The sequence below is a fragment of the Hydra viridissima genome, unplaced genomic scaffold (assembly GCF_058129835.1).
Source record: "Hydra viridissima isolate aposymbiotic clone 2 unplaced genomic scaffold, HvirCarnegie_v1 scaffold_11, whole genome shotgun sequence".
Taxonomy (NCBI): Eukaryota; Metazoa; Cnidaria; class Hydrozoa; order Anthoathecata; family Hydridae; genus Hydra; species Hydra viridissima.
The window spans coordinates 13,565,624-13,585,824 of record NW_028324310.1 but is presented as its reverse complement, the minus strand read 5'-3'; the positions used below and the strand labels follow the sequence as shown (position 1 = coordinate 13,585,824).

General features: G+C 32.1%; 1 protein-coding gene across 1 annotated transcript; it reads left to right on the top strand.

The window, feature by feature from the left end:
- Positions 1 to 5,707: 5,707 nt before the first annotated feature.
- Positions 5,708 to 16,105, top strand: LOC149882302 (uncharacterized). The gene is made up of 8 exons (XM_090067602.1): positions 5,708 to 5,789; positions 5,912 to 5,945; positions 8,276 to 8,333; positions 11,257 to 11,610; positions 11,740 to 12,021; positions 12,368 to 12,655; positions 15,286 to 15,391; positions 15,482 to 16,105. The coding sequence occupies exons 3-8, from the start codon at positions 8,288 to 8,290 to the stop codon at positions 15,648 to 15,650; spliced, it is 1,245 nt and encodes a 414-aa protein (XP_089923728.1). The 5' UTR covers positions 5,708 to 5,789; positions 5,912 to 5,945; positions 8,276 to 8,287; the 3' UTR covers positions 15,651 to 16,105.
- The last annotated feature ends 4,096 nt before the right edge of the window (positions 16,106 to 20,201 follow it).

Below are 20,201 nucleotides of genomic sequence, written 5' to 3'. Positions count from 1 at the left end.
AAATAGTGGAGGAATAGAGTTTCCAATTACATGAGAAGTACAACATGCAGTCACATTTGATTCTTCCAACTCGTTTACAAATTCTACCTGCTAAAACTTTTACTGGCTTTTGTACGGCTGTTAAACTAGTTTCGTCAAAATTTTATATACAGTTAGGCTTTCGTTTATATCAATTTCTTACTGTTTAAGGATTTTGAAAAAACTCACCTATAATTTGTTAACAGCAGTTGATCGAGCAAAGTTAGTTGCGTCAGATGTTTGTTGAGATAACTCTGCCTGTCTTTTCATGAAACTTCTCAACCAGTCAATGCCTACAATTTTATTTTTGATCCAAGATGATGGGGATATCTTTTTCTTTAAGCTTTGCGACACCGGCGTAAGTTGATGCTACTGTCACAATCTTCCTGCCGTGCAATCGTACCTTACATACTTTAGTCTATTAATCCAAGGTGACGTCATGAGAGCCGCGAGGTAGCTTGTTGATTGCTTTGATGCTTTTTATTATTACACTTTCACTTTGGTTGCAACGATGAGTGTCAGTGGTGGCAATACCTCTGTCCACTAATAAGCGCAACGGGCGTGGTTTGGTGTTACGTATCCCAAACAAGTTACTGTCACCCACTTCGTTACCAACCCGAACGTTATATGTTTATTATGGCTGTTTTGCTTTGCACAGTGATTTCCGTATTACGGGACCATGCTTGCATTTATTCTGATAATCTTCTCGGGGTCAAAATCAAACATAAATTTTTTGCAAAATACATATTAGGGGAAAGGTGCCTATGATGGCATACTTAACTTTACCGTTTTTCTGAGTCATTACCTGAAAACTTAAAAAATAAATTTTGACATGGGTGTATTCCCTTTAGCATGCAAAATAATAATGAACCTCAGAATTTTTACTATTTTGCTTTTTTATAAGTTTATACCATTAAAAAAAAATACAAGTATGCCATCATAGGCAACTAACTGCTCCTATGATGGCACACTTTAAATAAAATAGACAAAGAAGAACTTTTTTTGTTTTTTATTAATTGAAACACAACTTATCAAAAAAACAAAGTTGATATTAAATATTTGGTCTATAAGCATAGTTCACATATAAATTTTTTTCTACTTCTATTAATGCCTGCACATAAAAAATGACACCAAGATCTGCGTTTATGACAACAAATCCATGGTTCTTTAGAGCAAGACAGCGTATAAAGTTCATAACAATACAAAAATGCTGTATCAGATTCGAAATTCATTTTATTATTTCTTCCTTTAATCTCCTCACTGCACAGTGGGCCAGTAGGTGGACAAAATGGGAAAAATTTTAGTTATCTAATCTTGAAAACTTATTAAGTTTTAGTATCTATATATATTAGGAGAAATTTATTGATAACTTATTTATATTAAATCCCTTAGTTACCAGGACTTTAAGCATTTGAATATTGAAATTAAAAAAAAAAAAAAAAAAAATTTTAAATAAGTAATTAACGGTGATATCAACGTTGTGTTATATTTCAATTACATCTACGTTTTTGAAAAAAAAAATTAGTACATGTTATTCTAGAGTATTTAGAGATAAGAAAAAACCAATGTGTGAAATAAATTTGTCAAAGCATGTTATCTCAGTTATACTTTGAAAATCACAGATTAAAAAAAAAAAATTCCTTAAGAAATTTTTTTTTTGCCGCACTATAACTAATAATTACCACAATTTGCCATGTGCTGTCTTATATTTATTTGATCTATATAATGCTTCAATCGAGTTTTAATTGATTGCTCGTCCCCTTAAATCCCCGTTCAGATTTTATATACGTTTTAACTTAGATGCTATGGTACTAAATTTTGCATAGCAACAACTCATTTTTACATTAACGTTGTTTTAAAAGTATTTTACTTCCGCTAAGTACACAATATTGGGGGTATGTATTAAAATGAGATTCACAATTCTTATGAGATTATTTTTTTTTGGTTAGTATGGATACCTTACTTTGCATAGCATAGCAGCAACATATTTTTGGAAGTTGTTAGTAATTTAATTACTAACACTAACAGTAATTTAATTACTTTTAATTTTAATTACTAACACTTGTAGTAACTTAATTAATAACAAGTATTAGTAGTCCGGGCGGCATATATATTATAACATTAAACTTTTAAATACAAAATACTTGTTACAATAATTATTTAGATATGGTTTTATTAAACTTAGACATTCATAATTTTCTCCAAAAAAACAATCTTAGTATTTCAAAACAAAATATTAATGAAGATATATCAAAATTTGTTCAGCCAAAATTTGCTGATTTTAAAGAAGTTGATTTTAGACATGCTGTTCAACGATTTGTTTACTTGTATAAAAAAAAAGTGGAAATCTGCAAACTATACTGTCAAAAATTTTGAAAAGAAGTTTGTGAACTGGCTTAATGAATATTTAATTGTCAGAAAAAAAGACAATGAACCAACTGCAAGTAGTCGTGGTCGAAAACCAGTTGCATTTGATAATAGTTCTAATAAAACTAAAAAACGGCGTGTATCTTGTTTAATTGAATCTCATTCATCCAATGAATTATTTTTTGCTGCTAATAGAAAATTTAGAGATGAATCTATTGTTATTGCTGCCAAGAACATTTTAAGTATTTCAAATACAGATAAAGCAACTAAATATTCAGCAGACGAAGCACTGGCTTTAATATATGATGCAAGTCTGACAAAAGCTTCCTATCAATTGATTAGAAGTGGAGCCTTGGAGAAAGAATATAACATCTACCCTGCTTACAATGATGTCAGAGATGCAAAATTGAAATGTTATCCTGCAAAAATAACAGTGGAGGACTATTCAGCTTTAGTTCCTTTAAAAGATTTAATAATTCATACTTTGATAAGAATCTGTGCAGTTCGGGAACCTGTGCTAAGGCACTTGATATTGAACGACAAAGCAACAAAAACAATGACACTAACGTGTAAGGCTAGTTTTGATGGTGCTACTGGCTAAAGCATTTATAAATAAGTTTTATCATAACCCGACATTAACAGAGATTTAAAGCGTGAAGAATCATTATTTATTACTTGTCTAGTACCATTGGATTTGACTGGATTTAACAACATCAACGAATAGGCCTATTTGGAGAAATCAAAAGTCGTCCTCCACAGCCTATTGTAGAACCATAAGATTTGCTTACAAAATGGAATCCAAGGATTCTGTGATTGAAGAAGATCAGTACATTAAAAGTGAGATAGAAAGTTTAAGTATGATTTTATTAGAGGTTTGCAAATCTTCTATTGAAGTGAATTGTATTATTGAAGTTACAATGATTGATAGGAAGGTTCAAACGATATTAATGTTTTATAAATTTTGATGCAATTTAAAATTTACAATGTTTTCTTGCACTATTTTTTGCTTTTATTATTCGTAAAACATTATTTACCTAAATACTCAATTGTTTTTCAATATAGGTGAGTCAAAAATCCGATAAAATATTCAAATATCAATTTACCACTTTGTAACTAAGGAGAGTATCCAGTAACTAAGCAATATAAGTATCCATAGCAACTAAATTTAAAAAATTATCACTTTTGTAAGAAGTGTGATCTCATATTGGTACTCATGCCAAAATTTAGTGAATATAGCACTTATAAAATATCTGCAGATAACAAATAGGTTGTTGCAAAATAAAGGTATCCATAGCAACGAAATAAAAAAATATTACCTTCATAAAAAGCACAGACATCATATTAGTACTCATACTAATTTTAGTGAATATAGCTCTAATATTAAATTAGTTACGAATTTTGTCCAGTAAAAGTGAATTCTGGCCCACTGTGCACTGTAGCATTTTTCTTCAACAGCCGTCTTTCTTTTTGTTTTTCTAACAAATTTTTCCTTTTCTTTGTTATCTTTTTCTTTTGCCTTATCTTTTAATTCTTGGATATCCGGTGTGGTATTCAGAGGTCCAGTTTTTCCACGTTTTTGTGCCCTTTTCAATTCAATTTTAGGGGTTGCTAAAGGCACCGGACACAACTTTTGTATAACAGATCTTATCCTTTCGTTGAAACAGAAGATCCAATGCATATGGAAGCTTCTGATGGGGGAGATTTTATTTCCAAATGTGTTGGTTTCTGAAACTCTTGTATTTCATCTTTGTTCTTAGCCTGATCACCTTTTTATTAGCATTAAAATTTATTTCAGGCATTTTTTTCAATTTATTTTGCAGACTTTCCTATGATGGCAACTCCTCGGTATGCCATCATAGGAAAGAGTCACCATATTTATTAAAACAAACTGTATCTACCTTATTCTACACAAAGCATTAAAATAAGTATTCTAATAAATGTACAAAGCTTTCAGATGAAATGAATGAAAATTTCACTTCTGTATGATCTATAGTAAAATTGTAATCCTAAATATATGAGGGCATTAAATCTACAACACCACATGCGAAAATTTATGTCTGTTGATTACAAAAGCATTATTTATGACGGAGGGGTGAATTTTTACCAGAAGTAATGAATTACTAATATACACATGTTGGTCTAATCACTTATGCACCAAAACTAATATTTTTAAAAATATGACCAGTATGCCATCATAGGCGCTATGCCATCATAGGCACCTTTCCCCTACTCTCTATGGAACTGAATTTATTGTAAAACATAGCAGTCATCACCATAGAACTGTGCACATCGTTCATAGTTTTTCAATTCATATTACCAGATCAAAATTGCCATGGCTTTTTTGAGCAGCCTGTTCTTTACTTTCATCGCATATTTTCTGCATTAAAACTGGAGTCATGAACAACTCAATTTATGACCGATAGTTTTCACTGTAGGTTTGGATATGGAAACTTTGGAAAGCTCTTCCTCTCTGACGGCCTCCTTTAAGTTGCATTTTATTCAAGACGGCTTTTAAGAATATTGTTTTTTAGTTCTATTGGGCTGCGGACCATGTTCCTCTTTGTCTTCTACAGTGTCTTTTGAATTATCTTCTCCATCCCCTTCCTCTGCAGTAGATTCTACACCTTCTGGCTTCCATTCCACTAAGACGAGTTCCATCGGGTCTTCTTAGATTTTGTTAACAAATGAGACTGTTTGGATCTCTACACGCCTCACACTCATCATCAGATCTTCGTGTCTGTGCAGAGTTTCATGGAGGGTACAATTGATATTTCAGCGCTCAAAAGCATTCATAACATGTGTCTTATAGCGATTGTGGCTCATTATATGCAGATATGCTTAAAAAATCACCTGCAAAAATTTTGCATCACCTGCAAAATAAAATAATCAAAAATTATTTATTAGCTCTGGTGTGGAAACCGTAACTTAACTAAATACCAGGCTGCTTTAATTTAGTAATAGGTTCGACTCAACAACCACAAACAGATGAAAATGCATTTTGTTCTGATGTGAATAAACCGTCTGAAAGTCTGTAGCCACCTGCGGCTAGTGTCAGTTTAAATTGACACAGAAGTCGCATTAAAATTTAAGTGGATTGGTTTTGTTAACAACATCGAATATTCAAATATTAAAAACGGTATTTAACCTTATATTAAATCTATATTTCAACTAAAAGAAAAGCTCAATATATACCTTTTTCTGAATGAAATACTCATGTTCATAAAATAGCAATTAGCGCTTGTAAAGTGTCATCTGAACATAAATTATTATGAGAGTACGTAATCAATATGAAATATGCAAAGAATGTCATTTTTTGCAAAACAAATCGTTAAACGGATTTAATCAAATAATAATTCTGCGCTTCGTCTTGAAAGGTTAAAACAAAATAACAAAATGTTTATGAGGTATTGCAATTTCTTTCTTAAATCTTATAACTTTGTTGATGTCATTATAAAAATTATTTGAAATTTGTTTTTAATGAATAATATAAACGTTTACTTTTTATTTTTTCATATTCCTTTTTAAGGGAAAATTAAAAAGCTGAATGAGCCATAAGCAAGGTTTGATTTTAACTAAATCAGTTTTTTGGTCACATCTATATATATACAATTTTTTGGTCACATATCTATCTATCTATCTATCTATCTATCTATCTATCTATCTATCTATCTATCTATCTATCTATCTATATATCTATATATATAGATAGATAGATAGATAGATAGATAGATATTTTTTGGTTTGTTTTATTTTCTTTAGTCTGGTCCGTTTTCAACGTCACGGAAGTTTTTTAATAATTAAAGAAAGTATCCAGAAGTTTCCAGAAGTTTCCAGAAGCATGCAGAAGCTTCCAGAAAGTTCCAGAAGAAGCATCTGGAAGCATCCAGTAGCATCCAGAAATATCCAGAAACATTTAGAAGCATCCAGACGCATCCAGAAGCTTCAAGAAGCATCGAAAAGAAGCATCTAGAATCTTCCAGAACAGGTTCACACAGGTTCATTTTACTATGTAAGAGACATGTAAATTGACATGTAATTCAGTTAGTATATGGAAGTCAATCAGTCAGTATTATCAAGACAGTTTATCGAAGTGAGTTTTATCAAAGTGTTTTATCGAAGAACATCAATACAAGAAGTGAAAAACAACAAGTGTTTCATTACATCAATACAGTCCACATCCAACCAAGACGTTGTGTTCCACAGACCATGATTGTATCATCACAAGGTAAATGTAACACGGTAAGCTTGAGAAGCGTGATTATTTATTTTTATTATTTTTATGACTTCAAGTGCAAAAATGGCTCCCGACAGTCTTGGATTGGAGCTAAGAAAGAAAATTATTGGCGATTACGTGGAATGTCACAAAAAAAGTATTTGTGATAAATATCGCATATAAAAAAGAAATGGATGAAAAAATGGATCGTATCAAGACTATGTTCCAAATATCGTTCTACGGGGAAGTTGGCAGCAGATAACAAAGGTGGAAGACCGCGTTCCACCACTTCTAGAGAGGATTCTATGATCGTCAGATTCGTCTGAAGGATCCCTGGATATCATCAGTCGAGATAAGCAATTAGAGCTGCCTGTATCGGACCGAACAATTAGACGACGTGGTGTTGAAGCCGGATTGTTTTCTCGACGCCCTGCAAAGAAACCGCTAATTTCACTAAAAAACCAGAAGAAAAGACTCCTGTTTGCTACATCTCAAATTGACTGGAATGTGCAGAAATGGCGAACTGTCCTGTTCAGTGATGAATCGAAGTTCAACATCATTGGGAGCGATGGCATTTGCCGTATGCGTCGACCAGCCGGAAAACGCCTCGATTTACGTTACTGTCATAAGACCGTGAAGCATGGTGGAGGCGATGTCTGGGGGTGTTTTTCTGCTAACAGTCTATGTCCAATACATCGAAACGATGGAATAATGGACCGTTTCATGTATAAAAATATCCTGAAATATGTTATGTTACCTCATGGTGAATGGAATATGCCAATAAATTGGATTTTTCAGCAAGACAACGATCCGAAACACACTACAAAAGTAGTCAAGCAGTGGTTTCAAGACAACCACCTATATGTGATGGATTGGCCGTCAATCTCCGGATCTCAACCCTATCGAGAACCTGTGGGAGATCGTCAACCGCAGAATTAATCGTGAAGGTGTTCGTAATAAGGATCAGCTGTTTGAGCAAATCCAAAAGGCCTGGGCAGCGATTCCACAAAGTTTCATTGATCACCTGATCGAATCTATGCCTCGAAGATCCAAGGCTGTGATTGACAACAAAGGATTCGCCACGAAATATTGATAGCGAAATACAGCTTGGTCAACATTTTGTCGAGTTGCACTTGTTTTGTCCAGAAGGAAATCAGCTATTTTTAATACTTTTGATTAATTTATTAATTTTCGTGTACAAATAATGAACTTTGTGATGAATAAAACTTGAAGAACTTTGTCTCTAAACAGTTACATAGTTATTTCTCTAAATTAAAAAAATGCAGCACTTTTATATAAAGAAACTAAATTAGCATTATTTGGTTGCAAATGTTTTGTCCAATACTGTATATATATACATATATATTTAGAAATGTGACTATATATAAATCTATCTATCTATCTATCTATCTATCTATCTATCTATCTATCTATCTATCTATCTATCTATCTATCTATCTATCTATCTATCTATATATATATATATATATATATATATATATATATATATATATATATATATATATATATATATATATATATATATATATATCTATAGATCTATCTATATATAGATCTATCTATCTATCTATAACATTTTGTTATAAATATTCTAAGTGAAAAAATTTTGTTAAATTTATTTAATAACATCTTTTTCGTGATAAACTTTTTTTTTAGGTTCAAAGAAAAATGTCAATTACTTGTGTAACAATAATCCTTGCTCTTCTCTCTTTTGGTAAGTTTTAATCGACTACATGATTTTTTGAAAACTTCTAATTTTTTAAAATCTTTTTTTTATCTTATCTATATTACATATTCTTATAAAAAAAAATTTTAAGAAAGCTATAGAAATTTTAGAAAACATGCAAATGTAAACTTTGTTCCGATTTCAGTCGATATGGGTTTATTTTTTTCAAACCATTTGAACGCACAGCTAGTATATTAACGCCGTTTAAATACTTTAAAACTATGATTATTTGAGAAAGTTTTCCTTCTCAGATGCAGATATATTTATCGGACTATTAAGTCGCATATCCTGAAAAAGAAAGTCAGAACATTAAACATTAATGTGTAATCTTTTATTTGAAAAACTTTAACGTTAAAGAGTAATATTTTATTTAAAAAAATAAGCGCCTGTAGGAATGACTGTACATTTGAAAATGTTATGAAAGAGTTTGGGGTCGTGTTTAGCTTTATGCTAAGATTTTTTTTTCGGCTCGATATACAGTAAACTGGCTGCGATATTGCATTTGTTGATATTGCGATATTGTATTTGTAGATATTGCGACCCGGTGGTCTTTATATCTAGATTTGGTAGAACTCGTAGAGGTGCTTTCTGTTATGGTAAATAGCCTTTAAACCTAACCGGAAGCCAAAGTCAAACGGTGTGAACGAGACTGATTTAATTATTTCTAGTCAATGTCTTATATTGAATCGAACATTTTATTTTTCTCATGTAAATTAACTACAAGCTATTTTTAGCTGTTAGAAGCTGATATGTACTTCTTCATATAAATGGTACCAATTCATAAAACTGCTTCCATGGATTTTCAAAAGGATTTCAGTAGGAAGATTGAGCAGGCAAATGTAATACAATCATTTAAAAATTGATAAATCCATTTCAAAAAACATATTTTGCAATAAGGAGAAACTGATCATCCGTAAGTTCCTTGCAGACTTGTTGATACACTATGGCTGCAATAAAATTAAGATAATATGAAGTCCATCAGACCAAAATAAGCATCGCCACTGATCACTGATTATCCAGTTTTTGCAATTTTACACAAGTTCTAAACAGGCTTTTCTATTTTTTTCAAAGATTGATCTAATAAAACAAAACATAAAACACTTCAAGAAGTCTTGACAGAGGGAGCAAGGATTTTTCATATAAACAAAAGCTGTATTTTCTCCTTTTGCTACTAGAAATATTTCCAAACTCCTCCAAAAATATGAAAAACTTTTTTTTTTTTTTGTTTTAAATATCAGTTAAACATAAAAGTATATGTTATTTTAAAATAACCTGCAAATTATTCATTTTGTATTGGGTTGTCCGATAAGTTCTTGCCGTTTTTCTAAATTTGATGTAACTTTATTTTTTAACATAAAATAACAACAATTTAATCAGTAATGTATTCTCCGTTGTTTGTTACGACTTGCTCCCAACGTTCAACGAGTTTTTCGATTCCTCTTCGGTAGAAATCGCCCGGCCTCGATTCGAAAAATTCTTCTAACCACGCCCGTAATTCGACGTCATTATTGAACGAAACGCCTTACAAAGCGCTTGAAAGAGATCGGAAGAGGTGGAAATCCGATGGCGCTAAGTCTGGAGAGTATGGAGGATTTGGCAGCACTTCCCAACCAAGCGTTTGAATCGCCTTCTTGGTCATAATGGCAATGTGGGGACGGGCATTGTCGTGTTGCAGAAGAACGCCATATTGCCTATCAGGTCGTTTTTGCTGGACGGTGTTGTTTAATCGTTGCATCTGTAGAACATAATGTTCCGCATTGACTGTTTGGTTGCGATCAAGCAATTCCCAGTAGATAATGCCTTCCCAGTCCCACCATACACACAACATTGTCTTCCGTGGATGAAGAGCTTGCTTCGCTCGCGGGGTCGCTTGTTGTTTCGGGCTTAACCATTCTTTGCGCTGCTTCATGTTGATGTAGAGACACCATTTTTCGTCACCAGTGACAATGCGATAAAGAAATCTTTGCTTATGTCCATGAGTTGAGAGATGACGAGCAAGCAAACTGGCAGCAATGGTGGATCGTTGATTTTTATTGTTTTCGCTCAATACGTGCGGCACCTAAGCTCCGAGTTTTTGAATCTTTCCCATTGAGTGGAGACGTTCTGCTACTGTTGATTTATTGGATCCTGTACGCTCTGCCAATTCTCTGGTTGTTTGACGCGCGTCTTCATGCAGAAGTTGATTCAAACGCTCTTCATCAAACTCTCTTGGTCGCCCGGAACGAGATGCATCCTTGAGTTCGAAATTGTCACTTTTGAACTTTGCAAACCAATATCGAGCAGTTCTTTCAGCTATGGCACCCTTTCCGTATATAGCACAAATCTCTCTAGCAGCTTCCGTGGCTTTGGCACCTCGGTTAAACGCAAAAAGAAGGTGGTGTCGAAAATGCTCGTTTTTGTCGACTTGACACTCCATTTAAATGCTCTGAAAATTAACAAAAACGAAAAATTCTCTTTTGAATAAAACAAAACAATATAATAAAAAATTTCATTTCGATCGCAAATTTTTTAATTTAAAAAAACGGCAAGAACTTATCGGACAACCCAATACAACGGCAAGAACTTATCGGACAACCCAATATATAGTGGGGAAGACTGGGACAGGGGTGGTGAGAATTGCGATAGTCAAGGGAGGAATAAAGTAATCATAGAAACAAAAACACAGTGGAAGAGACTAAAATTTTACATTGAATAAAACTAAACATTTACATAGAAACGAAGATGGAAGAGTAACGATGCCCTAAATCATCCTATTCTCAAGGCTACTGATTTCATATGTTAATATTTTTTATGAAGACTTTAATCGAATTATTTGCTTTAAGATGAAAAATTTACGTTGTCAATTAAGTGTAGTTAATAGTTGTATTTTGTGTTAATTAACATTTTTAAAGAGGGTTTTCCTTTTCTTTAGCCACAACTGCATCAATTAACAACTCAGTTAGCAAAGTAGATTTAAAAGAAGGAGATAATGTCGATATCACAACTGCTATCTCATATGAAGAAGGAGAAAATTTAGTTTACTTAAAACTTTTATTTAATGATATGATAATTGCACAGGATACTGGCAATAGTTTCAGCCTTACAGTATATGCTATAAGAGTGTTTGGAAATAGAGTCTCTTGCAGTGTATCTGGTTTTAAGTATAAGTTATCCATTGCTAGTTTGTATATCAATGATTCTGTGATTTTAAGAGTACAGTTCCTTTATTTAAAGCCTAACAACGCTTATGGGCGCAATGACTCTGAAGTATCAATTAATGTTAACGGTTTGATGTTTTACAAATACATATTTTTTGCATTTGATATTAAAAATAACATTCTTTTAAACGAAGTGCTCGTGCCTCATATATTGATTTAAAGTGCTTCCTTGTATGTAAAGTGTTTTTTTATTTTAGCTGACCCGACGATCTTGAGTTTCCCTGAGTTGCTTTACGTTAAGGAAGGTGAGACACTGGCTTTTGAAACAACAATATATGGGAAGCCGAAGCCTGTTAGTATTATAAAACTTCCAGAACGAACATACGAGGCTAAAAGTTCAACCGAAACACAAAACAATACATACAAGTTTGTTTATGACTTGGGTAAAATAACAGCAAATGACTGTGGTATGGTTTTGCAACTAAATGTTTCTGGAAATGGAAAAGTTATTTATCGAAGTTCTACTGTGAGAGTTCAATGTACGTGATTATAAAATAGGACTAGGAAGTATTTTAAAGATATTTCGTAGGTTTTAATTCTTTCGATATATTACATAGATTTTTAAAATAATGCTGGTCATTAATGATTTTGAAAAATGTTTTATCTCTTGAATATAACCTCTTTGAAAAATAAAATATCCTTATCCTTTAATAGTTCGTGCTTTAAAATCTTACTGACATAAAGGGAGTGCTAACTCACGCAAGCGGCTTAATGATCACATTTGTGTATGAAAATCATAAAACCTTTTTTGGAAAACCTTTTTTGTATTAGGGATAATCTGAACTGCTGTTTTTGTTAAAGTCTACTTTAACAATTTTTGTACAGTTACGCCACCAATGTTAACAGAAGTATCAGTGGTGCAATTAATGGATTTCTCGGTGAAAGTGAAATGGAAACCTATTATTTCTGGTAAATGTTATGTGTTGTACAATGTCGAGTTTTTAAATAGCACTAATCAGGTTGTCTATCGATACGTTCTAAATAATCCAACAGAAGTTTCAACAACAAACTTTGCTAATGCTACAAGCGTAAAATTATATGCAGTTGTTAATGGTTCGATTGGGGAATATTTTATTCAGGGAATACCACCTCCACAAATCGCAGTAACAAAAGGTACTATCATAAGTTCTTTTTTTAAATTGCTTTTCTGCTACAATTACTCTATTATTTTCTTCGCTAAAGACTAAGGAAGCTTATGGCAAATATCGTTTTTATAAAATTAAACTTAGTGTATTTGTAAGCTTATATTGAAAATTGAAATAGATATTTAAAATCAAATTTATGGATTGAAAATCAATCAAATGATAATTAATTATACTATGCAGATTTAGTTCAATGTAATTTGCTTTAACAAATTTCTGCTTAATAAGTGAAAATATGCTAGAATGTATACACAGTGATATAACTAGAATTATTTACAAGTATACCACTTTTTCTAATTTTAGTTAACAAACTAATCATTTACAGTCACTCTTGCTAACTCAAGAGTTTTTTTCTCAAGAGTTTTCGAGTTTTCTCAAAAATAGGAAATTTTTTTCTCCTTCAACCTTCTTACTTCTCAGAGTGGGGTTGTTGAGCATAGTTAGAAATAGTATTTTTAGTTTTCTAAAACCATGCAAGAGATAAAATTTAGGAGCTTTAGGCTAATCATATGAATTTATCTTGTAAATGTCACTTTCTGCAACTAGCCAGGCGCCAGTTTTCAAAATTCTAGAGATCTGAAATACAACCAAAGTGTATAAGTTTATTTTTGTATTCAATTTTTGAAGTAACTTTGAGAGTATTAGATAACTCTAGGATGCACCACTGTCAGGAAGTAAGTTGGTTCATCACTACAATATTTATAGCACAATAATTTGAATATCCCCCAATGTGCCAAATGATATACCCAAACTCTGTTTTGTGCAGTATCTGAGTATCCAAACTGTAAAAAAGTATCCAAACACTCACTTTGAGTTTAATAATTTGATTATTAAATTTATAGTGAATGTAAACAAGATTCAATTATTATTGAACATGGAGTACAATTATGTTAGTCATAAATTGGCAATTTTAAAAGCACTTCCGGGTGACTTCTGTCAGAGCTAGAAACTCACTTTGACAGTTTCCAGCAAGCACACAACGTTGAAACAACGTTGAAATAACGTTGATCGACGTTGATCAACGTTATTTCAACGTTGTTTCAACGTTGTTTCAACGTTGTGTGCTTGCTGGGTTTTTCTACCATTGCAGATGGTTCTTCTTAACATCGATTGAGCTTTCCAATCTGTTATTGTAATATAATGTTTGTAAAAGCACTTTAAATAAATATGTAGCAACTGTTTTGAGAAAAAATGAATTGCTTTTGACTGAAAGCTATCATTTTTCCAGAAAGTTACCGTGTTTACAAAAGTTTGCCATTTTAAGCTAAATTTATGAATTGCTTTTAGCTGACCATTCCACGTGTAACAAATACATTCCACGTGTAACAAATACGATCTCTTTGTACCTGTCCACCTCAATTTTCCATAGATTTTTTCCTCGGTGAACAGGATTAATCGTGAACAGGATTCTTTGCATCTGAATTTTGATGCAAATAGTACTTTATCTCCCACAAACACTGTCGCACGGGATTCTTCACTCTTTGAAGGTTGATGACTGCAACAAGAAACGCCTTAAACAGGCAAGGTGAACAGTCAAAAAAAACAGTCAGAAAACGTTCAGCCTTAAACAGGCAAGGTGAACAGTCGGAGTAAGGTCATCGTTCTGAATTTGCAGAGCTGTTCAAATTCTTGCAAGTATTTGAACAGCTCTGCAAATTCAAAACGATGTTAAACGTTGAGATAGCAGATGAGCTGAGAAGTGGACGGTCGATTGCAGCGAAGCCCTCTATCAAGCTTTTCAATTTCGTTCCACTTTACAATAGCTCAAAACCTGTTGTTGCACAATGGATTGCTTCTTATTATCAAGTTTTCTTTTTCCATCGACAATTTTTTTTTTTACTTCCTTTCTTTTACCACTCTGTCGAAACCTTAGACCAACGTCCAAGTGTCTTTATTTTAAATTTTTTTCTCCGAAAGATTAATTTTCTTTGATTAGTTTTACGGAGCAAAAGGCTTTTTTTTAAATCACGGTTTGCCATACTTTTGTAACAACTTCTTTTACTTTTTACCAGCGTGCATAGCTTTTCGCGCGCACCAGTTAAAATCTAATGTTCATTGCTTCTGTTTACCGAATTTCTCACATTATTGATAAAAATAGCCACTGCATTATCGGTGAAACTCGGTTCGGAAGTATTTTCTGTTACATTAACAGTTAATTGCATACGCGAGGTCGCACCCAAATAACCACATTCCTCATACCGAACTGTTACAGTGCGTCAACAATTACAACACAATATAAATTGCCCGTAAAACCTCTGGTGAAACGATTATTAAAGGGTATTACCGAGCGAATTGAAAGCTTAATTGATATCAAAAAGTGTGTTTTGGTCTACCCAAATGTTTATATTCATAGACAAAAACAAATTAAAAATTTCTTACAAGTTATATACACCAATTGATGAATAAATGAGTGCTTTTGAGGCAACAAACGTTCTTTTTAAAACGGTATGTGACTTATGGTCTATCAAAATAATTTTTGCTATAATTTTTTGGCCTTTTGGAGCAAGTCTTTCTACATCCTCAAATACGGAATTACTAAAAAACATAGTCTGAGTGAGCATACTATAGTTTGATTACCATGTATTTTTTCTTTTCATTTAGCACCTTACAGCAATTTGTTTGTTGTTGGTGCTGCTGTCGGAGCTGCTGCAATCTGTATTGGAATTATGTTTGTGGCTTTAGTTACTTATAGTTTTGCATTTCTTAGGTAAGATATGTACATTTTTACTTTATCTCTCAATAAAAAAAACTAAAGAGAAAAAAAACATGGAAAAATTATTTTTCAATTTATTTTTAGAAGAAGAAAAGCGACAAAAGAGGAAATCAAAGTAGATCAATATAATCAAAAAGATCGCAATTATCAAAATAAACATCCGGTATTAAATAAGAGTAACAAGAAGCTTGACACTGAGAACTATTACACTTCAACACCAAAACTAAAGGAGATTTTCAAAATATACCATTAAAAGCACAACAAATCAATACTTGATAGCAAATCTATTGTTTTTAATAGCCTTAGTACATTTATGATGGCATTCAGTGTACGCGTGTTTTAATCGTTTGCAAAATAATCTCCTAATATTCCTAACTGTCCAATATCTGTTAGCCTTGGCGAACTCCAAGCATGGTTTTTTGGCGCTACGAATGGTTTTTTTGCTCCACGATAACAATGCAACCCTGCTTCATCAGAACATAATTGTGGAGTGAATTTTTGAAGTATTGAGTTTCAATTTGCCAATTGAATCTCTAGCACTACCATATGCGTTCGTTTTTACATATCTAATAATGTTGCAATTGGTATCATGAGTACTTTTCTTCGGTAAACTCCCTAAATGTCTTTGGCTTTATATTTGTTAATGAATCATAGTATAACAGCATTTAATAGTTTATAATTTTTTAAAATTCACTTTGTACTGCTCTAGCATTGATTTTTTGTTTGAAACGATTTTATTTAAAAAACTTAAAACCCATATCTGAAGTGAACAGTTAAGGATTAAATCAATTGGCCATTGCTAGGTTTCCGCACAAGCTGTATGTGCTATGTAAATACAGAAGTTTAGTTATGTACCTAAGTCATAACAAGGCAAGCCAAAACATAGAAACACCAACTTTTGTAAACAAAAGGTGATGAAGTCCAGTATTTCGATACTAAATATATTCATTAAGCATTCCTCAATATATAGCTTAGATTTGATGGGTCATGAGATGATTTTAAGAATTAGTCGAGTCTGATAAAACCAGCAATTAAAATTGCTACTCTTACGAGAAATTTTGAAGGGAATTTTTCTTTTCCTGCATATGTGACGCTTTCTGGACACATATTGATGTTATCGGAGTAAAATCCTGCGTTTCCTGGCATTTCCATACCCTTAAGTAAGAAATATTTTTCGTCATCAATCACCATAACACTTCTTTTCTTCCGTAAAGATGGTTTATCAGCTTTTGACTCAATTTTTGGTTCTCAAAGCTTGATCATCACTATATGTTGGAGTTTTTTTCTCGTTTATGGTAAAAAATTTGCATTTTTGACAATTGGTAACAAACTATCTTGATGGCTTTTTCCAAACTTTTGGAACAATTTTTGTTGACTCACTCCATATCTATCGCTTAATCGCTTGAGTTGAGCACGCTTAGCCGGTATCCAAGAAGATGGTCGTCCAGCTTTTTTCTTGTTTTTAATTGGTCAATCAGTGTGCAACTTATCTAAGATCTTATATAAAGTAGAACGTACATTATCTTCCTTTAAAAAGTGATTGACAATTTCTGACTTTTTTATTTTGTATTTTTGACAATGAAACTTTTCTCAAAGATTTTCTCTCTTGGAAACGTTTAACCTCATTTTTTAAAAATACTTTTTTAGTTATATTTTAGACAGATGGTTGATTATAAACATAGAACCTGAGAGAAATTTCGGGTCCCGGGGAAGTTTTCTTAAGGGGCCCTCATTATGATCAATTACATACCCAGGACCAAAAGAAGGGTGCTCTGGTCATTGAAAATGAAAAATAAAAGTTAATTAAATCTTTTAAAAGTCAAAACTATTTAAATATTTTAAAAATTACTTTAAAAAATTGTTTGTACACACGCCGGGCCCCGGGAATCTTCCCCGTCCACCCCCCTTCCTCTCGGCGGTCATGATTATAAATATTATAAAAATAAACATCTTCATATTAAGTTATAAGATAAAATCAGTTAAACTTTTTGTCTCTTAACTTTTTTGCCGCACGATAAAACAAGAAGGAAATACATAGCTCTCTTGGATAGCAGTAACACTGAAGCTATTGTACTGCTGCTTTGTTTTATTTGTATTCAGAACTTTAATCAATGGATTTAAAAGTTCAATGTTTAATTATTTGTTTTTATGTATTTGTAACTTATGATGTAACATGCTAAAGAATGTATAACATGGTTTTAGGAACCTCGTACGTAAAATAAAACCCTACTAACTGCTACAAATGCACCAAAGAGTAAAAACTTCTAGCTAAAATGTGTTGAAATTAATACCTAAGTACTTTATGAGAAAAGTTTTGAAATATGTGCAAAAAGCACATAAGGTACTTAACTTGAACAAAAAGTTCTTAAGTAAAAAATATCTCAAGATAATTCATCGCTTTCTAACTAAAATATGGCTATGAACATTTATTAGAGCTTTGTATACAAAGCTAACGTACTAAAAATGGTTTCATCTTTATTGCCTGATTTCAAGGTCATTTTACTCATACAAATAGTAAAAAGAGAATCATACCAGTCATACAAATTCATACAAAAGTTAGTTAAAAGAGAGTCATGCAAGTGAGAACAAACCAAGAATTTATTTCTCATATATTAGCAAATGACATGCTTTTTAAAAGTATGCATATATAACATCTTATTGATACAGTTTTTGTGTAACTGTTAAATAAACTAGATCTTCATTCTTTAAAGAACTCTTTGAAAAGTGATGACATGAGTTTTTCATGAATTTTCGTTGTTGCATTTAATTAGAAATTTAATAACTTATTCTATAGCTAGCCTCGCATCAACCATTTAGCAGTTGCAATTTATTTCTCTAATGCTGTTCTTTAATCTTGTTGAAGCTCCATTTGCCTCTTCTCTAATCTTGAAATTGATTAGAGAGAAAAGCTAGATTATATTCAGTATCTTCGTTAAACATTTTCAACTCTTCCTTTCGTTTACTTTCGTTTGTTTTCGCATGAGTAGTCAATTTGAGTTTTAGCCTTTTATTCAAATGAACACTTCTTGGCGGAATACTTAATAAACTAGCAATTACAATTCTATATTTCAAAATCCTGTCAAGCCGTGCTAAAACTCTAAACTAATGACTATATTCCAAGCATCCCACCAATATTACAGTAATATATATTCCTTTTTTTGTGGTATGTAAACAACAAGTTGGCTACTATGACTGGAAGAAAGACAGGTGGTTATTAAACTCTTACTTCAAAAACATAAAGGGTGTTCATACTTGCACGGATTTGTAACCTGCAAAGAGAAGTGGATAAATTATGATAAACCAATGTTAAAGAGGACTATTCACAAGGGTAGAACTGTGTTTGAAGTTGGATAAAAAACGCGTGATATATGGTACTTAAACGTAATCGTTGCTGTTTACCAACCATAAAAGGAATAACACCCTGAATATTGCTAAACCCCAAAATGTTAAAGTAGTCAAAGCAGCACGACCATTTATTTGAGCACTTCAATTTTAATGAAAACAAAAAATATTGAGTGATGGATAGTTTCAAAAAAAATAAATTATAGCTAACAATCGAGAATACTTTGAACAAATATTAGCTGTCTTTGATTAAACAAGCGTTTTTAGTATAATGAGGAATAGACGAATCTTACTTATATTTTCAAATTAATCCAATTATAAAAGTTGGATAATGATTTTTTTTCAAGTTTTTATAGTTATATCATAGTTTTAATTTAAAACTTATTTCAAAATTTTCATCAACGTATCTATTAAGATTTGAGAGGTTACGATAAGAAAACTGCAACAGCAACTTCTACAATTTATAATAAATATTTGACACTAGGCATGCGCAATGGATGGGATTCCCTGAAATGCCGTTTTAAAACTTTTTACGCAAAGTAAAAACGTTGAAATTCGTGTTTTCTGAAAACGGCTTATAAATGGATCAAAGTGGTACTTGCTCCAAAAGTGTAACAAAGTAATTATTTAATTTCTGATACAAATTTAGGATATATACATAAGTATAATCGCACACACACACAGTGCTTCTACCGGAGTAACTTTTAACCCCTTATAACATCGAAACTCTCGAGGTAGTTGAAGTACATTAAGTAAGCGATATATATTACTAGGTAGAAATCTAAATTCACTTTTGTATTCATCATCAGACATGATTTCTAAACAAAATTGCTTATAACTCCGAAACGGTAAATCTGGATTCTTAGACAAATTTAATTTGAACAGTAGTAAAAACTCCTCATTGTCTATGATACTTGATTCTAATGCAAGTAATAAACTATTTCTAACATTTCTTAAAGGAGCCATTTTTAAATTTTTTTTGTTTATTTCAAGATGTTTTCTTTTTTTTGAAGCGGAAATTCGTAACTTATTTTATTGAAATACCGCAACTGCAAGTCGCAACCGCTCGATCCAGACCTTTGTCGTCTCAGTTGCCGTTGTAGCTTTCATATCGTAAGCTCTCTATTATTGAGTTCACACCGTCGATCATTTTGTATGCTTAAAATGATCGAGAGTGTGAATTCAATAATTTAAGGTATTGTAAACGGATAGGGACATCAAATAGTTTAACTAAGGAAATGCTTAATGAAATTACTAAATAAAAAGATGAGCAAGTTGATTTTATGACTTTGCAAGCAGACGCCATCATTTATTTCTTAATTAATGATTTAAAAAGGTTTTTCTGACTTATATCTAGACAAAAAAGTTACATGGAAAAAATGAAAACAGAGTTTTTATCTTAACAAAAAAAGTAAATTAAAATTCGTCTTTATGAAAAAAACTCCTTAATATACATGACAAT

What these genes read in the sequence shown, in the direction of transcription:
- LOC149882302 (XM_090067602.1), top strand. Translation starts at nt 8,288, where the DNA reads ATGTCAATTACTTGTGTAACAATAATCCTTGCTCTTCTCTCTTTTG. An exon ending in ACAAATCGCAGTAACAAAAG is followed by an intron (nt 12,656 to 15,285) that starts GTACTATCATAA and finishes CTTTTCATTTAG; the next exon opens with CACCTTACAGCAATTTGTTT. An exon ending in TATAGTTTTGCATTTCTTAG is followed by an intron (nt 15,392 to 15,481) that starts GTAAGATATGTA and finishes ATTTATTTTTAG; the next exon opens with AAGAAGAAAAGCGACAAAAG.